Genomic DNA, 18,458 nt, shown 5'->3' on the forward strand with positions numbered 1-18,458 from the left:
GACTCTACCCAATTTAAAATTCCAGTTTATGAAAGCCATGGGTCTAAACGGTTTTCTGCTCCTAAACAGGGTATATAATCTACTACAGATGTGATCCCAGGGGGTAAGGAAGCATCCCAATATGGCAATCAAACTTGGCAGTGCCATCCATGTGGTACTGGTTTGGGAAGTATGGAAGTTGCAAGAGTTGGGTGAGTGGATTTCTCCATGGTGTCAGAGAGCCACTGAAGTCAGGCAGTGTGTTCCTAACAAGAAGGCCCTGAGAGCCCGCTGTGTGAAACCATGAAGGTAAAGCCTGGGCTTCAGTAGAGACCCCACGATGCTGGAGATGCTGGAACTGTGGGACATCTGCCCACAGATGCACACAGGGAGCTGTACCGGCCCAAAAGAGAGACAGATGTTGCAGATGTGAGAAACAATTTTATTTGCTTTTTTCTTTCGAAGTTAGTTTTGATTTTTGTTTTTGTTGTTTTCTTATCAGAGTTTGTCATTCCATCAAATTTACTCACATTTACTGAATTTGAATCTTCCCCTTTGCACCAAGTCCAGCACTCATTGGTGGGATAAGACACAGTCACTATCCATGCCAAGGGTAAAAGACAGACATCAACTTAACCAAATGTGTTCTCGCCAGCCCAGTTTGGGCCTTGGTGGACCCTTTTACAAAAAGAATTGCATGACTGGGCGACATGTATGTGACGCCAAGATTATGGCTGTTTCTAACACAGACAACAAAGCTGGTGAAGCAGAGCCGTCTGCGCCCTTTCAAACTGGAGCCTGGGATAGTGGACCTGCAGCTATAGGAGCTACGGATTTTGTCATCTACCCTGCTGGGTTTCAGTCTCAATTTGGTCCAGTCTTTCCTTGCTATATCACCAATCTTTCCTCTTGAAATGGGAACATATATTTTAACAAGAATGGTGATGGAAGTGTGGCTTAGTTAGGTTTCTATTGCTGTCATGAAACACCATGACCAAAATGCAAGTTGGGGAAGAAAGGGTTTATTTAGCTTATGCCTCCACATCAAAGTGGACAGGCACTCAGGCAGGGCAGGAACCTGGATGCAGGAATTGATGCAGTATCCATGGAGGGGTGCTGCTTACTGGCTTGCTCGCCATGGCTTGCTCAGCCTGCTTTCTTATAGAACCCAGGACCACCAGCCCAGGGATGGCACCGCCTACAATGGGCTGGGTACATCCCCCATCAATCACTAATTAAGAAAATGCTTTACAGGCCTGCCTGCTACAGCCTGATCGTATGGAGGCATTTTCTCCGTTAAGGTTTCCTCCTTTCAGATAACTCTAATTTGTATGTGAAGTTGACATAAGACTAGCCATCACAGAAGGTAATCTAGATTTATTCATTAAGGGAAAAGTTGGACACTTCGAGTTTTCTGTCCCCAAAGAAAATAAATAGCAACACGAATTAAAAAAAAAAAAACCAACAACTGCTGAATAGCATTCTTACTATGTTTCAGTCTCCCCCAAGAGATTACCTTCTTTTTTCCCCATTATACAAGTCCACTGTAAGCAAATGAGTATATACAGTAGTTCTACCTTTACCGATAGCTTTGTTTTCCATGGTTTCAGTTACTTATGGAAAATTACGACCTGCATATACAAACACTACTTCAGAAATAAGCATGTCACCCTTAAAAGTTGCAGGCGAGGCTGAGCAATGTGATGAAGTTTATGTAATCCAGCGCTATATGTTTGCTCTATCTGATCGCGAAGGATCCCTTTGTCCAGGGTCCCCATGACATATATGTTATTGGCCCATTATTCTCTTTCAGTTATCTCACTAATCAGAGTCGCCATGGTAGCAGAGTACCATGGCAATTTAACAGTCCAGAGTGTAAGAGTAATGATACTAGCAATCCATCTAGATTTGCCAAACCAAAGCTGTGACAACATTTCCTCTAAGTGAAAGGATGGAAGTTCTCAGTAAAGGCAAGAATAAAGTCTATATGTGCTATCGTTCCTGAGATCTACGGTAGCAATTAAATGCAATATAAATAGGTTTGTTTGGTGTTGATTGCTCTTCCAGGCATCCACTGGAAGCCTTGCTGTATACCTGCCTCAGACAGGAGGGATGGCTGTATTGAGCAACTACTCCATGGCTATACTGTGCAACAATATGGAACAGTTCAGTAGTGAGAGAAACCTGACGCATGTCTTCCTAAGGAACTTGGTCCTGACCAGCAGGTGATGTAGAGTCAGAGGCAACAAATATCGTATTTAATTTTCTGCATTAGAAAAAAATTATATTATCACATACTTTTTAAAAACATGATACCCTGGGCATTTTTTTCTGGGTAATGGATTATGAGGAGTCAGCCATGCCTTTAAAGCTCATCATAAGAGGCATTTTTGTTGATAAGGGAGACAGCCTAGATTCCACTGCTAATTCTATCCTCTCAATTGCTTCTTGGCATAAGCTTGCAGGACAGTACTCTAACTCCGCTGCTATTGCCAACATCAACACTTTGAAGCATTTCTGCTGAGCAGTCGATTTTTCAGATCCCACTTCATAAACTGTAATTAGTTTTCTATAAAGGGCAAATTATTCCCTTTCTAAATTTCAGTATTTATTATACGTTTGCTATATATTGGTATCTATACATTTCTGCCTGCAGTTAGCCCGGGGAATCAACATCTTTTTGTCCTATAAAGCCTTCTACTTAAAATAGAAGCTTTTATCACAAAAGAAGGAAAATGTCTGAAATGAGCTCAGTGGGCATCAGGAAGGAATAGAAGATGTCAAGACAGAAGAATTAGTGCTTGGAGGAAATAAATTCTAAGAGTGATCTAAGTAAGCAACGATAAAGTACAAGTGCAGGTCTGGGTTTTGGATAACAGAATTATTAGAGAATTGATAGATACATCAAAATTCTTATATTAGGGGCTCAAGAAATCAAGCAAGAAGCTGGGAGTGGTGGTACATGCCTTAAATACCAGCACTTGGGGGACAGAGGCAGGCGAGTCACCACTGCCCGGCTCAGGTGAATCTCTGAAAGTTCCAGGACAGTGAGGGCTACAAGGAGAAACCCAGTCTCAAAAAACAAAAGCAACAGAACAACAATAAAAAGAAATCAAGCAAGATTTGGAGTTTGGAGAGAGAGAGAGAGAGAGAGAGAGAGAGAGAGAGAGAGAGAGATCAGGGTTGTTCAGTGGTTAAGAATGCAACTGTTCTTATTGAATTGCCCAATGTAGGGCAATTCACATCCCATACTTTGACCTCCTTGGGCACAAACACAACTAAAAGTAAAAATTGTGAAATTAAAAAACTTGGATTTCAAAATCAGTCAGGACAAAGAATGAGCAGCACCTTAATCATTACCAAATGGTAATAAAATGTTCCTTATTTTAAAAAAAATCTGAAATTCATTACTTGGCACAGAGCAAGGACTCTTAGATTCCACATAACAAGTATCCCCCATTAACAAGAGAATAAAAGACAAAAATGGGCTAACTGTGCAACAAATTGTGAATTTCTTTTAGTTATAAGGACAAGGGACTTGACTAAGAGGCTTGCTTGATTTGGGTTCGCATCTCACGCAGGCTCCATCACAAAAGATAGGAGTGCTGTCGGGTGTGTTACATCTTACTGCTAGCGAGGAAACAGGCAAGCTTTCTGTTAAGTCTGATGATACCAGAAATCTTTAGAAGTAACTGAGTAAGAGACTCGTTAGACAGATCAAAGGAGTTCTTTGATTTTTCCTGTCCTTATCCCAGTGTCTCTCGGTTCCTTATTTCTTCGTCCACTCAGCCTGTTCTCAAACTACAGAATACACGTTAAGTCTGTACCTCTACTTTCTGTATGTTTAATGTACTGAACTATCAGAATGAGGGTTTTAATGTTTTTGTTGCTTTTGTTTTGTTTGCTTCTTTGTTTTGGTGACAGGATTTCTCTTTGTAGCCCTGACTGTCCTGGAACACGCTAAGTAGACCAGGCTGGCCTTGAACTCAGAGATCTGCCGGCCTCTGCCTCCAAAGTGCTGAGGTTAAAGGCGTGTGCCACCACCGCCCAGCAAGCTTTAAATCTTTTGTTCTTTGTCTCTTAAGCTATTTATAAAATTTTAATAGCATACTCCCTTATAAAATTATGACCTTTTCGGTTATAATAAAGCTGTCCAATAATACCTGACGAGTATCGATTTAGTTTTCTAGCTTAACTTGAAAGAGTGTGGTTACATGAAAGAGTTGGTTTACATTTCTATTGGATTGATACTGAAACCATTTTAGGACTGAGGGTCCAGTTATCGCACTGAGCAATTGTTGCGAGTTAGAAATTTGATACAAACTGTTTTGCAGATGTGGGCATCAATGTATTGTATTCTCCTGGTAGGAAAATAAGGCATAATGTAGCCCTTTTATTTTTCTTACATTCTTAGTGTCAAACACCCGGTAGGGATGAAAATGTCCTATCAGTTACGATCATCCTGGGTGAATTTTCCAGTCCCCGCTCCATCGCTGACCCACTCTTTCCCAAGACATCTCCACGTCGCCATGTTAACATCCTACATTTTAATAGCGGAACTCAATATGCCAGCATTCACACGGAGCATCTAAGAGCCAAGCTAGACTTCTAAGCCACAGCGACCCTCAAGAAACATCACCTGAAGGTCCCACCTCGCAATAGTCAGCCCTCCACATTCCCTCCGAGCACGGCTATCTTGCTCTTGATTGGTCCCCGTGCGTGTCTGTCACGCGGAGAGGGTGGGGCGTACCCTCAGAGCGAAGGCAGACGCTGTGGTTTTACGTCATCTCAGTGCGACGAAGCCCGCGAGGGAGGGGCGGGGGCGAGCGCTCGCTGCCGCGGTTGGGGGCTGCCGTGAAGGTGTCATGGCTGCTGCTGCGGGACCGAGTTCCTCCAGCAGCAGCGAAAGGACCCCGGAGCGAAGCTCCAGCCCCCTCCTCACCCGCGAGGTGCTCTGCGAACTCTTTCGTTCCCTGTACACCCTGACGGGACAGGTAAGTGGAGGTGCGGCGGGCGGTGGGGAGTATCCCGGTCCTCTGCCCCTAGTTCTCTCGGAGGCGGGGGCCGCGGGGGCCTCTGGCCCGGTGCCGCCCGCGGCTGCCGTGACCGGGAGGAGCCGGGGCCCAGCGGCCTGGGGCCGGGAGAGGCCAGCTGCACACGCGGCGACCGAGCGTGAGTACCAAGGTCTGGAGAAAGCCTGGGTGCTGGCGCCGAACGCTTGCAGAAAATCAGTGCATGAGAGATGATGAGGGTTGAGGGGGCCCCTGGCGCTGACGGTCCTTCTGCCCCCCGTGTATTTACTGCAGAAATTCACTGGTTAGTATGGCCTGAAACTTTTCCTAAGTGCCATCTGCACTCTTGAGGGGGTGTTTTACTCTGGGTTTTGTTTCTCTTTTAATTTATTGCCTCTGTTACTCTTTGAAACGGGCAGGGTGGTGTATAAGAATTTTTAAAAGATAACTTGCAGTGTGCCTAAATTTTAGTGTAAATTTTTGGATGAATTATGTGTGACCGATTCTAACTTCATTACCACTGTCGTGTAAGTGTAACTATTTGTTAGCTAATCGATTGCTCTTACAGAAATGTCATAGTAAAATTCGATTTTAAAAGGTAGGTTCCTTCACTTTATTAGATAAACTCGTTTATGAGATAATGAAGCTAATTTTTACTAACGAGCAAAAGTATGATTGCCCGCTTTTAGAAGTATTTTGTCAGGCATGTTTTCTGGTTTGTCTGGGGGCTGATCTAGTCTATGAAATGGAACAGCCCACGTTTGTGTCCAGAGCAGTGGAACCTATGACAGGAGGGCGTTAGCCTGATTTCTGAGAATTATTTTAAAACCCTTAGATGGATGAAGAATTAATCTTGTAAAAAATTAGTTTAATAAACATTTTAAAACGTACGTTTATTTTAACTGGCAAACTACTTTAAGCTGTACGTTCAGTTTAATGTTATGAGGCAATAGTAGTGGTCTTCTAAACATTAAAACTTTTAAACTCAATTGCTTAATAATTTACCAAAAAAAAAAGTTTCAAAGTCTTAAGCACTTTCCCTATTAACATATCAGTGGTAATATCCCAGATCTTTAAAAGTTCAAAAGTCAGAGAACTTTTTTTGGCATGAATTTGTAACTTCAAGATTTATTCACTCATATTCTACTGTCAAGATGAGAAAAAATAAAAAATATTCTCGTTCATTATGTTTAGAAGTTGTAAAAATAATGTACATCGATAAAAGATTTGAATATCAAAATTATTTTGCGTATTTAATTTTTTCAAAATTTTAATGAATTTATTTAAAGGTTCAAGTGGAGTAATGATTAAATCTTAACTTATGCCACCTGCCAAAAACTGTTTAGAGAAAGTGAGGTTTTTGTAACATAATAAAGGGGCTTTTGTACAAGTGTCAAATATAAGATTTTTTTTAAAAATTTAATTAAATGCTACTTTAATAATATCATGTACTTTGAGATGTATGATTTAAGCCATACACATGTATAAGTTGCCCGTGGGGAGTGTGTTCTTTTGCAACAAATTAAAAGGATTTTTAAGATGTAAATTGTAACATGCCTAAGTCCATCTGAACTATCATTGAGTTATTAGTACTTTTCAATTGAAAGTATAAAACTGAATTGTTAAAAAGTATTTCTTTCCTCCAAATGCAAAGCATAGGAGTATTAACCTTTTTTTTTCCTTTCTTTGGCCCATGTTATCAAGCTAAAGATTTGTTAGTTTAGGTTTTTTAAAATAGTAATGTTTCTACTGAACTTACATAATTGATTAATCAATGTTAATAGTATATTAATAGAAATTTTTGAATGTCTGGTTGCTGTTCCAAGAGTTATGAGGTAAAAATGCATAGAGTTCATATTGTTAATGAGGAATTTGCTGAATGAATAATTGGATGTATTTGGGGGTCATTTTTAAATTAATTTATGACATTATTGTTTAGTTTCCTTAAAAGACTGAGTATCTTGAGTTTCCTTTGAAGACTTACATAATTCTGCTGAATTGCTATGAGGATATGATCCAACCATTAAGATTGCTTTTCTACACTTACTTTCTCTAGAGAATGTGATGCCTTGCTCTGGTTTAAGCTTTGCCTGTTTTTTTCCCAAACCGTCTAAATTTGCTAAATTTGCCATAATCAACTATAGATCTCTTGGAGGACTGTCAACACATGCTGATGGATTACTTTTGTGCACATTAATGAATGTACTAGTCTTACTAATTAATCCTAACGTCAGATCTTAACCTAGTTATAAGCTTATCTTTGTCAGTATAGCCTATGTAAAATTTCATATTTCCTATGTCTGCCAAGTATGGGACTTCTAATGCTTCTGGTCTGAGCAATAAGTGTCTATATCTGTTATACGGTAGAGTGCTTAGCTTGGGAACCTGAGATTTCTTGGTTTCATAGACAGTGATTTATGGTTTTTTTTAATTCTTATATTATAAATCTCATTTTATTTACATTTGAATTCATGAAACTTGTATCTTACTTTGGAAAATATGGCTAATTTCCCATAAGTTATTCTTGCAATATAAGATACTTGCTTCCACTGTGGAGTCTGTCCTTACACAGTGCTATGATACAGGTCCTTAGAAAGTTTATAGGGATTCCCGCATACTCAAGTGAGCACAGATGAAAGATTCTCCTCTAAAGTTTTGACTGATTTGGGGATATTAATTTTATATTCAGGTTCTTGGTAGTTTTCTGAATATAGTTTTGTTCTAATAAATCACTAGCTGATGAGAAATTTTCATGTAATGAGACTTACATTTTACTAGAAAATCCTTTGGAAACACTGGACATCCCGTTCTGGTCATTTGTTGTACTGCTGTGGAAAAGCACTTGTTTTTCAGCTGAACAATTTCGTAACTAATACTTTGATTTTTATTTGAAATAATGACTTGAATTTTAAAGTTGTTTTTTTTTTTTGAGTTGGTTAAATTTGAAAACAACAAAAGTGAAAAGGCTTTGAAGTCATGGATATTTTAGGCATGTGTTTGTGTGGTGTGGAACAAAGAGAGTGCACTTTCTCGACCTTGTGTAAAGCGGTTGTGCTTCCTCTCTTGAATGCTTAGCTGGAATTAGTAGGAGTCCAGCTAGGGCAGATCAGGTTTTGGACACTTTCCAAAGGTATTTTAGATACGCAAGTATCAAAAGAGGGTTCATCTTTTTATCTTTCGTGGGTGGCTGCCCCTCGAAGATGGCCCCATGATACACACGTAGGGACAGAATTATAATAGCACGTGTTTTTACTCATTTGTTTCAAAGCTGCACCCTTTGATTTTTAAAATGGCAGCTAGGTAAAGTATTTATTATGTCATTGAATCTTAGTAACTTCAAGCAAATAGGAATGCATTACTCCATAGAAATCTTATTTTTGTGATAATCCCAGATATACAGCTTAATCATGTAATTTTTGTGATGTTGCTGGTTTGCCCCTTTGAAGCTTAACCTCAGAGATGATGTGGTGAAAATTACAATCGATTGGAACAGGCTGCAGAGCCTCTCAGCGTCCCAGCCTGCATTGGTTCTTACTGCACTTGAGCAGCACGTTCTGTATTTACAGGTAAATTTCATATTAGAAATATTTACTGGGGTATTGAAAATAGAAATTAATTACAGTTAAATTAGCTGCAGTATTTGCCAGTGCTACCTCAACACTCTAACAGTGCTATTAAGGAAGGTTACGTAAATCTGTATTGAGTCTAGGTCTGTCCATTTCACCAGTGATCGTGATAGTTATAGGATATAAGCCCAATAGGCCAATGTGGGTATGAAATTGAATAAATGCAGTTCTATTCAATTCTAGGCTTTGCTGAAAATTCAATCCAGTTCATCTATGGTGGGTTATAATTAAGCAATAAGACACGGCAGGTGTGAGTCATGCTATGATAATGATTCCATGCCTTGGGTGAGTTTGGAGGCTCATGGAGTGCTTTCAGTGGTTCAAGAAGTGGCATTATCCCAGCATGACACATCCTGGAGTGTCTATTGCAATTAAACAGTTTCAGCATAGTTTTTAAAAAGAAAGTAATTTCTGTGACATTAATGTTTCTTCTTAGTGAGTAGCCAGTCACTATTTCCTCTTAATAATTTGAAATAATTTACCCTTGATATTGGAAGTCAATATTGAATTATTTATAATGGTATTGTTACATTTTTTAATATTGCAGTTTAAGAAATGAACAGTGTTGTGGCCTTGCTGGTTGTTGTTGAACATCTCTGCAAGTGTAATTGATGGAGTTGCAGGTTCTCTTGAGTCAGAGTGAAGTGTGAAGCACCAAGGATGAGCAGAACCATTTTCCCGGTCACTCTCTGTGTTTCAGATGTCATGAGGTTTCAGAAGAGTGTTTGGTGTAGCAGACAATGGAAGCAAAACTGTACGAAAAAATGATCGGGATATTGTTTAGGAATAATGTGTTAATTTTCAACCTTGCATTCATTGACTTTTTGAGAATGTTTAACTGTGTTTCGTGATAAAAAATAAATAAATAACAGCTGACAGTTTGTTTAAAGGGCAGGCAGTGAGCTGTAGAACTCAAATGTGGACCATGTTGGGGTGGGGATAGCTAGAAGAACAGAAGTAAGTGAATTTCCATTATGAAGAACCATTTATTTTAAACCCACTCTAGTTAGAATGAGCTGTTTCCAGCTAGGGGTCTTTGTAGCGTGTTTTGTTTGTTTTGTTTCATTTTTTTCTTTCTTCTCCCATTGTTCATCTTCTTTTGTAAAATTTCATTTCATGACCCAATAAGATATCTCGCTATGTCAGAAAAAGGCTGACTGTTCACTTAGTGTAACACCTACATACTTCATATCCGTGCTCTCATTCATTTTGGCCAACTGCACTTTGAAGTGGAGAATCTCCAGATCCTGTGATAATGCAGGGCATCGCTGAGTGAGAGAGAGCACTGCTCTCCTGTTAAGGAGAGAACGCTAAGCCTGGTGCTCTGAGTGACGTGTTAATTAAGAGGCATCCAGGCCAGAGACTAAAGGCTTTGATTTGGCACAAAATAAAAGATGAGTGACAGAATGATTTCCTCAAAGAAAGATTTAAATTTTCTCAGGTTTTCTTTCTGTTTCTTTTCTTTTTTTTTTTTTCAAGTACTTTTACAGCAAACGATAAGGGCGATAGTAATAGCAGAAAACACGTGTATAGTCAGACCTGTTTATCCCTGTCTGTCAGCTTTTTATATTTAATAACTGGTAATAGTCATTTACTCAGTACCCGTTTATATAAATATATCACAAATTTAGAGTAGTTTGAACCTGAGCAGATGTCACTGTGTTCTTCTTAGCCTTTTTTAGCAAAACTTCAGTCTTTAATTAAAGAGAATTCAACTGCTGTTGAAGAGCTCAGACGGACAGAAGCGGAGGCCAAGAGTGAACTAAATGCTGAGCATCCCACTGGGGACCTACAGGATGCCGGGAAGCTCAGAGAGTGTGATTTGGACATGAAAAAGACACAAATCCATTTTGATCCAGAAGTAGTTCAGATAAAGGCTGGGAAAGCAGAAGTAAGTTTGAGTGGTGCAGGGTGGGGCGGAGACATTACTTTTAAGAGTTCTGTTGTGTTTTGATTGTTAAAATATTTGTTGTTTGTAGATTGACAGGAGAATATCTGCATTTATTGAAAGAAAACAAGCTGAAATCAATGAAAACAACGTCAGGGAATTTTGCAATGTTATTGATTGTAATCAAGGTAACTAGAAGTTTATTTTTATAGGATTTTAAATATTTTGACAAGTGCTGTAATATTTTGTCTTAAACATGAATAACATTAAGAACAAAATTCAGTTTTACAAGTTTTTAGTTGGTAATTAAGGCAGTAGAGTTTTATTTAGTAATGGGCAGTGTCGTCAGGCTGATTTTCATTTTGGTTACACAAAAGTCAAGTGGAGGTAAACTGCAGAGACATGTTTACTGCGGGTGGGAGAAGCTGAAAGTGAAGGTGAATGTTGGGTGGCGGTGTTCAGACTCGCTGTCAGGAAGAACAAAGCAATATGACATTCAGATCTGTAAATGTACCTGTGGAATTATGTTAATTCAGTGAATTTAGTAAAGCTGGTAGCATTCCTCAAGAGGGGGCAGTTTTCCCTTTACTCCTGAGTCTCATCATGGATCTCTAAGCTTGCCATGAAGACTGGAGTCCTCGGTGTTTTTCCTTTTTTTGTTGTGCAGACCTTTGCTGGTTTTCCTCAGTCTCCTTTCCCTCTTCATATGCTGCTGCAGTGTTTCAGGTCTAGCAGTGTGCCTGCAGAGCACCATACACTGTCTGGCATTGCCATAGTTCATAGTTTTCCTTGTGATCTTAGGAAAAACATATGGAGGAATGTTTGTAATTGGACCACAGTTTTTCTTATTGCCTTTAATATCTCTTGGCTAATGATTATAAGCATGCAATTGTCAGTTGAACCTGGAAGTGATTCATAATCACATTGATACAGGATGCTCTTAACATAATAATGTAAGCTCGCTATGGGTTCTAAACTTAACTTTTTCACTGTTGGCTTTTGTGGCTCTCTAGATTTAGCATTTTAGAACAGGTATAACAGTGGCAAAATCTCAGGTACGCCAGTCCAGTTGTGCGCACCTCAAGAGAAAGGGTTTGTTGAGGGAGCAAGTGCATGTGTCACTAATGTTATTCCTCTGTGCTTCCTGCTAACTCTATTATTATAAACCATCAGGGGATAGAAATTGACAAGAATTGAAATGCTCAGCAGGACTCCATGGCCCATTCAATCCCTCCTGGCTCCAAACAGTGCTAGCAAGAATTGGTGTGAGAGTGACTAGCACTCATTCACTGTCCCCATGCCAGGCTGCACTTCTCGCTGATGGCTCTGCATTTGGACTCTAGCCCTGGGATGGATCATGGCTTTTTTTTTTTTTTAATACCCTCAGACCAATGAAAGAATAGAAAGAATAGAGAAGTGTAGGCCCCATATATATACTCACTGAATTGGGTTGAGACAGCATAACCATGANTTTCAATTTTGTTTAGTTTTGTCTTATCACAGATGTGTTAAACTTAAGCTTAAAAAAATACATTTTCATGTGTTAGTGTATTTTAAAGACCTTTCAGTTGATCTAAGAAAAATACTATTTTTAAAAATCAGATTTCATGGAATAACAAAAGACTCTTAAATCACTTTGTACCCATTTTTTATAAAATAATGATGGGAATTTAACAGAAAATTTACTGCCAATGTATAATTTTACTGTTACTTCAAATATTAGCATATATTTCTATGTTATTTATTATATAGTGTGTTTATAGATTACAATTATACTAATATTTAATAGTATGCATTTTGTTAATGTATCTAATTTCTTTCCATATAAATTATTTGTTAATTAAAGAAATTACAGGTTTCACTTTGGTAAAAATATTGGGAAATTTTACATGTCTTTTTTAAAAATCACAGTTTTTAAAAGTAAGATTAAGAGATGTGATGCCTTCTGATGAGGAATTTTTAAATAAACATTGGAAATCTAGGAACAGGTGAAGTGTGTGCTGTACTTGAGGTCTCAATGTGTATTGTACTTGAGACTTCAGTGTCCTTTTTTATCTGAAGATTAAAAAAGAAGTATAAAATATCCAATCGATCCATCCCTCTGTAAGATGTTCACTAATTTGGTAATAACAAAAATGCTGAAAGTTTTTAAAGATAATCTGGTAAATTGGTTTCTGTTTCTATAACGGAGTTAGAATATGGTACTCTAGAATATGTGGATTTTTTTCTCCAAAGGTCAATGGAACTTAGTAATAGCTATCAGAAGTTATGACATTTAATGTTAATGGTTTTTCTATATATGAATATGAACATTACATAAAAATATCACATGTGATTCACTTCAGAGGATAAAGATCACCCAGACTAGTCTGTATGTGATAGTAATGCAGTTATATTATTTTTATTTTAAATTCTTTCTTGAGTAAAATATGAATTATTAGAAGTTTATCATAATTTCATAGTTTGTAATTAAGAATATATTTGAACTAAATTCATCCAAATTCTCCCTAGAAAATAGTTGTGCAAGAACTGATGCCGTCTTTACTCCTTATCCTGGATTTAAAAGTCATGTCAAGGGTAAGTAGCTGCCGTATATCTGTCACTGGCAGAAGTTCGTGGAGCTTCATAACAATATGGACTAGAAATACTTTTCCTATCTAAACTTTATTCTAAAACAAAAGCATTGCCTTTCTTCCTTTTTGAGCTTTTGATTAGGTGACCATTATGGGGAAAAAATATACTGTTAGGGAGAGAGAATTTCTGTTTTTGAAACATAAATTCACATGGACCTAAAAGTTTCTTAACTTAGTTTCTAGAGTTGTGAATACATATGGACCACAGACCAGACCAGAAGGAATTCCGGGGTCGGGTCACAAGCCTCCAGGCACGCTTCGAGACTGTGGTAATCAGGCTGTGGAAGAGCGGCTCCAGAACATCGAGGCTCACCTGCGGTTGCAGACGGGTGAGTAGAGTTGGGTGCCATTCTGTAATGTGACTTTTAAGTCTTAAGGAAATTAGATTCCTTTAGCTTCCGAATTTTCCTTGAACATTCCTTGTAAAGCCCTCATTCTAGTGCGTGAAACAGTTGCTACTAGTGAGGAATCTATAAAGGTCTGGTGTTCTGCTTTTTCTCCCTGCACATTCCGCTTTCTAAACTGGGAAACAAATTCTGAGTAGACTGTCAGCCTCGGTTACTGAAGTGCCAACAGGAAATGAATGTACTGCATTGCTGAGGCCAACTTCAGAACTTCTTTGACCACTCCTATGTTCTTAGCCACCCTGCCAGGTACAACAGATAGATGAATATGGCCCTGTCCTCAGTGCACTCCCGACAATAAACATCAATGAATAAGCGCAGGGGAAAGTGAGCCCATATTTATTGACCAACACTCTCTCTGTGAAAGTGTCCTGCCTATGCCACAGTACTCTGTGGAAGTGTGTGCTGTTCCTGCGGGAAAGGCAGCAGACTGAAGTTCAGAGCTCAAGCAGCTTGCCCAGGATGTCAGAGTGAGAGCGGGGAAGCAAACACAGTCTTCCCTTTAGGTACCATTCTCATGATTCTCCTCCTAAATGTTCCTACATGTCTCTGCCTTCCTCTGCACAGCTACTGCAGGAGATGAAGCGCCTGTAATCTCTGTCCTGGGGTGACAAGAGACAAAGAGTTTGTCACTAAACTCCCTCCTCTAGGTTATTTTTCACCCCGTGGCCAAATTGCTGTTTTTCAAGCTTGTATCTCATCTTGTTTCTACCTGGCTAAAAATTCTTTAATAGTTCTCTGTAACTCTCAAACACATAGCAGACGCAGTACTTACCAGAGAGACTGGGGTCTAGACCAAGCAAGTCACAGTGGTGATGTCTGAAGGAGTAGAAAGAATCTGAATATAATAATGAACTTGATGTCTAAGTATCTTCAATGCACCCTGCCCTCCTCCAAAAGAAGTACAGTGGAGAATTATGGGAAAACCCCTCTCATTGCTTCTCAAGGTCCTAGAGGTAGAATTTGCAGGAAATGATAGGATAAACACAGCCATCACGTGAAATTGTCATCTTGTCACTGCTGAGTGACTACCTTCTAAGGAACTACCAACACCTATTAGAAACACTATTTTCAGTAGCTCATAAAATGAATTTTGTAAAACACTTGTAGGCGCATAAGCAATATTTAGAAAGCAGAGTCTATAATTTGTCTCACAGAACTCAAAGTAAAATTGCAACTCAGGGTGAAACTATGAGTTCAGGATTTCAGTTTATTTTGCTTTCCTCTCTGCTTTTTCCTAAGTTTAAAGTGTTTTTGTTCTTATGTATACATGGTATTTTAAGTATAAAAATGATAAATCAGAATTATTCATTAAGATTTTGGCATTTTTCCCTCATGAATTTAGGTGGTCCAGTACCAAGAGACATTTATCAGAGAATTAAGAAGCTTGAAGATAAAATCCTTGAGTTGGAAGGCATCTCTCCTGAATACTTTCAATCTGTAGTAAGTACTGATGTCTTTTAAAAACAAAGTCTTATTTTGGTTTATAATCTTTGTTATGTATCAGTACACTCAATTGATTTATGTTAAACTAACATGGCACCGTCTCTTCATTCTTGGTTGATGTCATATTGCTAAACTATCATAAATCTTTGCAAATACTGTTTTCATAAGTCACTTCCCTGCTAAATGCTTTCAGTAAATCCCTGCCTGGAGAAGATAAAAAGACTCTGGATATAGCATTGAAGTTTCTATAATTTGGTGACTTCTGTGGCTGTTTTTTTTTTTTTTTTTAATTTGTTAAATATTTGTAGAAAATGTCACTGCTCGACTGTTAGGTTGACTTCATGACAAAAAGTCAACCATGGTTCCCTGACTGACCCCTTTGGTAGCAGCCAAGGAATTTTTGCCAGAATGTTCCTTTTCAAATTTCCACGCAGTGGTTTCTGATGTTGTGAACTAAGATGAAAATATAAAAAGAATTGGGTCATGCAGGGCAAGTGTTCCACCACTGTGCTGTCTTTTTAGCCCATCTGTAAGAAATATGAATCTAAACCCACTCAAGCAGTATGGAAATTATTAAACAGTGAGACACAGACCTCAGGGCTGATCTTGTGGCAAAGTCATGGTTGAGAAGTACTTGAGTTCCTGCTCCTCTTGGCTCTGTCTGGTGTTGGCTTCTTCCTTTGGTAGATGGCAAGGCTGCTATAAATGTTAGGTGTTTTATCCACATACAGTAGTGGCCCACAGGGACTGTTCTTTGTTTCTCAGAAGAGAAGTTTGCAGAAAATTCCTCCTTGTTCCCCATCCTTTCTCATTAGCTACAGTTGGGCCATGTGCATGTCAGTTTCTAAGCAAGAGCATTGGGGTGAGGTAGACACTCCTTTGAGTCACACAGTGGATAAGGAGCTGTTGTCTCAGTCACAGTGCTTTCAGTGGTCAAAGATGTCTGTGTGTGTGTGTGTGTGTGTGTGTGTGTTTAGTGGAGTATACCAAATTCCCTTTGCCTCTATCCACTGTTGCTTCCCGTGGTCAGTTTCCCAGAATGGGAAGATTCTTTTAAAAGAATCCAAGTAGAAAATTCCAAGAGCACCTCTTTCCCAGTTTCCCGGACTTGTGACTGGCTGGGAAGGAAAGGGAAGGGGGTCTTTGCAGAGGAGCTTGCTGCTACACTGTTGCACAGTAACAGCGCCCTCCTTTGCCCCTGTAACTTTGTGGACAATGCTTGGGAAGTTTGGAGCTCTGCTTTGGGTTCCCAGAGGCTGTTTGTGTATTGAGGTCTTCTATAAAGGAAGTAATGGTGATATTTTCTAAATAATGATTATTTTGTTACTTTTAAACTAGAACTTCTCTGGAAAAAGAAGAAAAGTCCAACCCCCACAAGTAAGTTACTGTGTCTTCCTTCTGAAATAGATTGATAAGCTTTTTATCTTAGTAATGAAAGTGTCTACTCTGGCTGCATTTAGGCCGTACCTTGGCAGACTTTAGGTTGAATTAGGGAAATAGTTTTACCTTAAGAGGGTAGAATGACTCCAACAGGCTAACTCAATATAAAAATCTTTGCTTGTTTTTAATTGAAGAATATTTAGGTTAGAAAACACTTAAATGCCCTAATAACTTCAGTCTCTTCCCACTTTCCCTCTTGTAGGCACTACTAATTAGCATTATCTAAATCAAAAAGAGGGTGATTTCATGACCAGGGAGATAGCTTAGTGGGCAAAGTACTTATAGCACATTCAAGAGGCCTGCGTTTCAGCCCCTAGCACCTGCATCCAAAGCAGGCATAGTGTTGTAGGTCTGTTCCCTCAGCACTGGGAGGTGTGTGCTTACTGGCTCACCTGCTGGCCAGTTCAATGAGAGACCCTGTCTCAGAAAGTGAGGTGGGGAACAGTTGAAAAGGATACCCTTTGTTAGTCTCTGGCCTCCACAGGCACGTGTATGCACAAACACACACTCCTCACCCCTCTCACACACAAAGGCCATTGCAGCTTAGTTCTCTGCCAAGTACCTTATTAGTTCAGTTTGAAATAATAGTATGATTTTGCTAGCCTTAATGATGTAACATTGGGGAAACTTTTTAAATTGTAGCACTCAGGAGGATGGTGAAGGGTCAGAAGTTCAAGGCCAGCCTGTACTACATAGTGAGGCCCTGTCTCACCACCCCCTATTCCTCAGATTAGCTTGTTACATATTTATTGTAAATTTTTGAGTTGGTTCTTAAGAGCAGCCTTTGTTTCCCAGATGTAGTTAGTCCCTCAGGAGGAAAGTTCTGGGTATTTTAAGCTAATTCTTCACTGTTTGTTTTTCACGGGGGTTTTGTTTTGTATTTACAATTTTTTTTTAAGTCTTTCAAAGCATAAAAACTCCACGAGTGCTTTGTCATTAGGGAAGAAGCAGGGCAGCATGGCACTGTGTTTATATATGCATTTGTTCTGTGTTGCCGGGCTGGGATCCAGGGCCTCACACGTCAGGCAAATGGTTACAGCCCGGAAGAAACAGAAACCGTATTAGTCTATGCCGTTAAATTGTGGCACAGTCGCCATACAGAAGTGCCAGTCTTACAGTCACCACGCACTAATATGCTGCTGGGTAGTCAGGTGTGCATGGTTCACTTAGCGCCCTGTCTGCATGAGGAAACTTAAGTGTCTTCGTCTTGTTTCCAGCAGAACTATTCACTGGCTGAGCTGGACGAGAAAATTAGTGCCCTCAAACGATCCCTGCTCAGAAAATCAAGAGAAGCAGAGTCCATGGCAGCTCACCATCTTCCGTGAGAACTGCCTCATCACGCCTTCCTTCAGGATGCATGTGCGTGCAGCTTACATGTCTTTAATGATTTGCGGTGTGTTTATGAATATAAACTTCTCTGTGAGGTCAAGGTTTATTTTAACATGAGTCTGGCTTGCAGCAAATAATCAGGTGTTCCAGTGTTTGGAGATGATATGAACCTTGAAGATCGCGCTGTTCGAATCTATTTCCTTCTGTTTTAAAGGAGGCATCTTAGATATTGAAAAACTTAATTTGGAAGAACTTCTTTTGGTGGTCCACCAGAGATTATTATTTTGATGGTTGTATTTAAAAGGACTTTATATTTGTAACATTGAATAACCAATTTCTTAGTTTGTATTTATAATATTGAATGATTATTTTCTTAGTTTATATTAGTATTTTGTACATAGTGGGCGATTATCAAAATTTTACTGACAAATGCATGTATATAATTTTTATATGTCTTTTGTATTATAAATAAAGAATCGATCAGCTTTATCACTATTGACTGTGTGGCCTTGAGCGAGTTAATTTCTGTACCCTGCTTTGCTGCTCTCTAAAGGGGGATGACAGGAGAACCTACCTCACTGACAACTGTGAAGACTGCATGACCATGCTGGTCTGTCCTGAAGGAGTGGCCTAGTAAACCTTAGTGTCTACCAGGCATCCCTCCTTGGACAGACAGTAAGAAGGCCGTCACAGAGAGGTTT

At 39.2% G+C, this 18,458-nt stretch overlaps 1 protein-coding gene across 3 annotated transcripts; it reads left to right on the forward strand.

Annotated features, from left to right (window-relative positions):
- Positions 1-4,768: 4,768 nt before the first annotated feature.
- On the forward strand, positions 4,769-18,252 carry Mbip (MAP3K12 binding inhibitory protein 1). 3 transcript variants are annotated; one of them, XM_050138875.1, is made up of 9 exons: positions 4,772-4,973; positions 8,438-8,557; positions 10,290-10,508; positions 10,597-10,693; positions 13,017-13,082; positions 13,315-13,467; positions 14,888-14,985; positions 16,327-16,365; positions 17,646-18,252. In XM_050138875.1, the coding sequence occupies exons 1-9, from the start codon at positions 4,845-4,847 to the stop codon at positions 17,751-17,753; spliced, it is 1,029 nt and encodes a 342-aa protein (XP_049994832.1). In that variant the 5' UTR covers positions 4,772-4,844; the 3' UTR covers positions 17,754-18,252. The 3 variants fall into 3 exon arrangements, with proteins under 3 accessions (XP_049994834.1, XP_049994832.1, XP_049994833.1); XM_050138876.1 differs by having other exon boundaries at positions 17,649-18,252; XM_050138877.1 differs by lacking the exon at positions 14,888-14,985 and having other exon boundaries at positions 4,769-4,973.
- Positions 18,253-18,458: the final 206 nt, after the last annotated feature.

Source organism: Alexandromys fortis, unplaced genomic scaffold, assembly GCF_014885135.2.
Source record: "Alexandromys fortis isolate MF-2015 unplaced genomic scaffold, M_Fortis_MF-2015_v1.1 scaffold_35, whole genome shotgun sequence".
NCBI classification, from domain to species: Eukaryota; Metazoa; Chordata; class Mammalia; order Rodentia; family Cricetidae; genus Alexandromys; species Alexandromys fortis.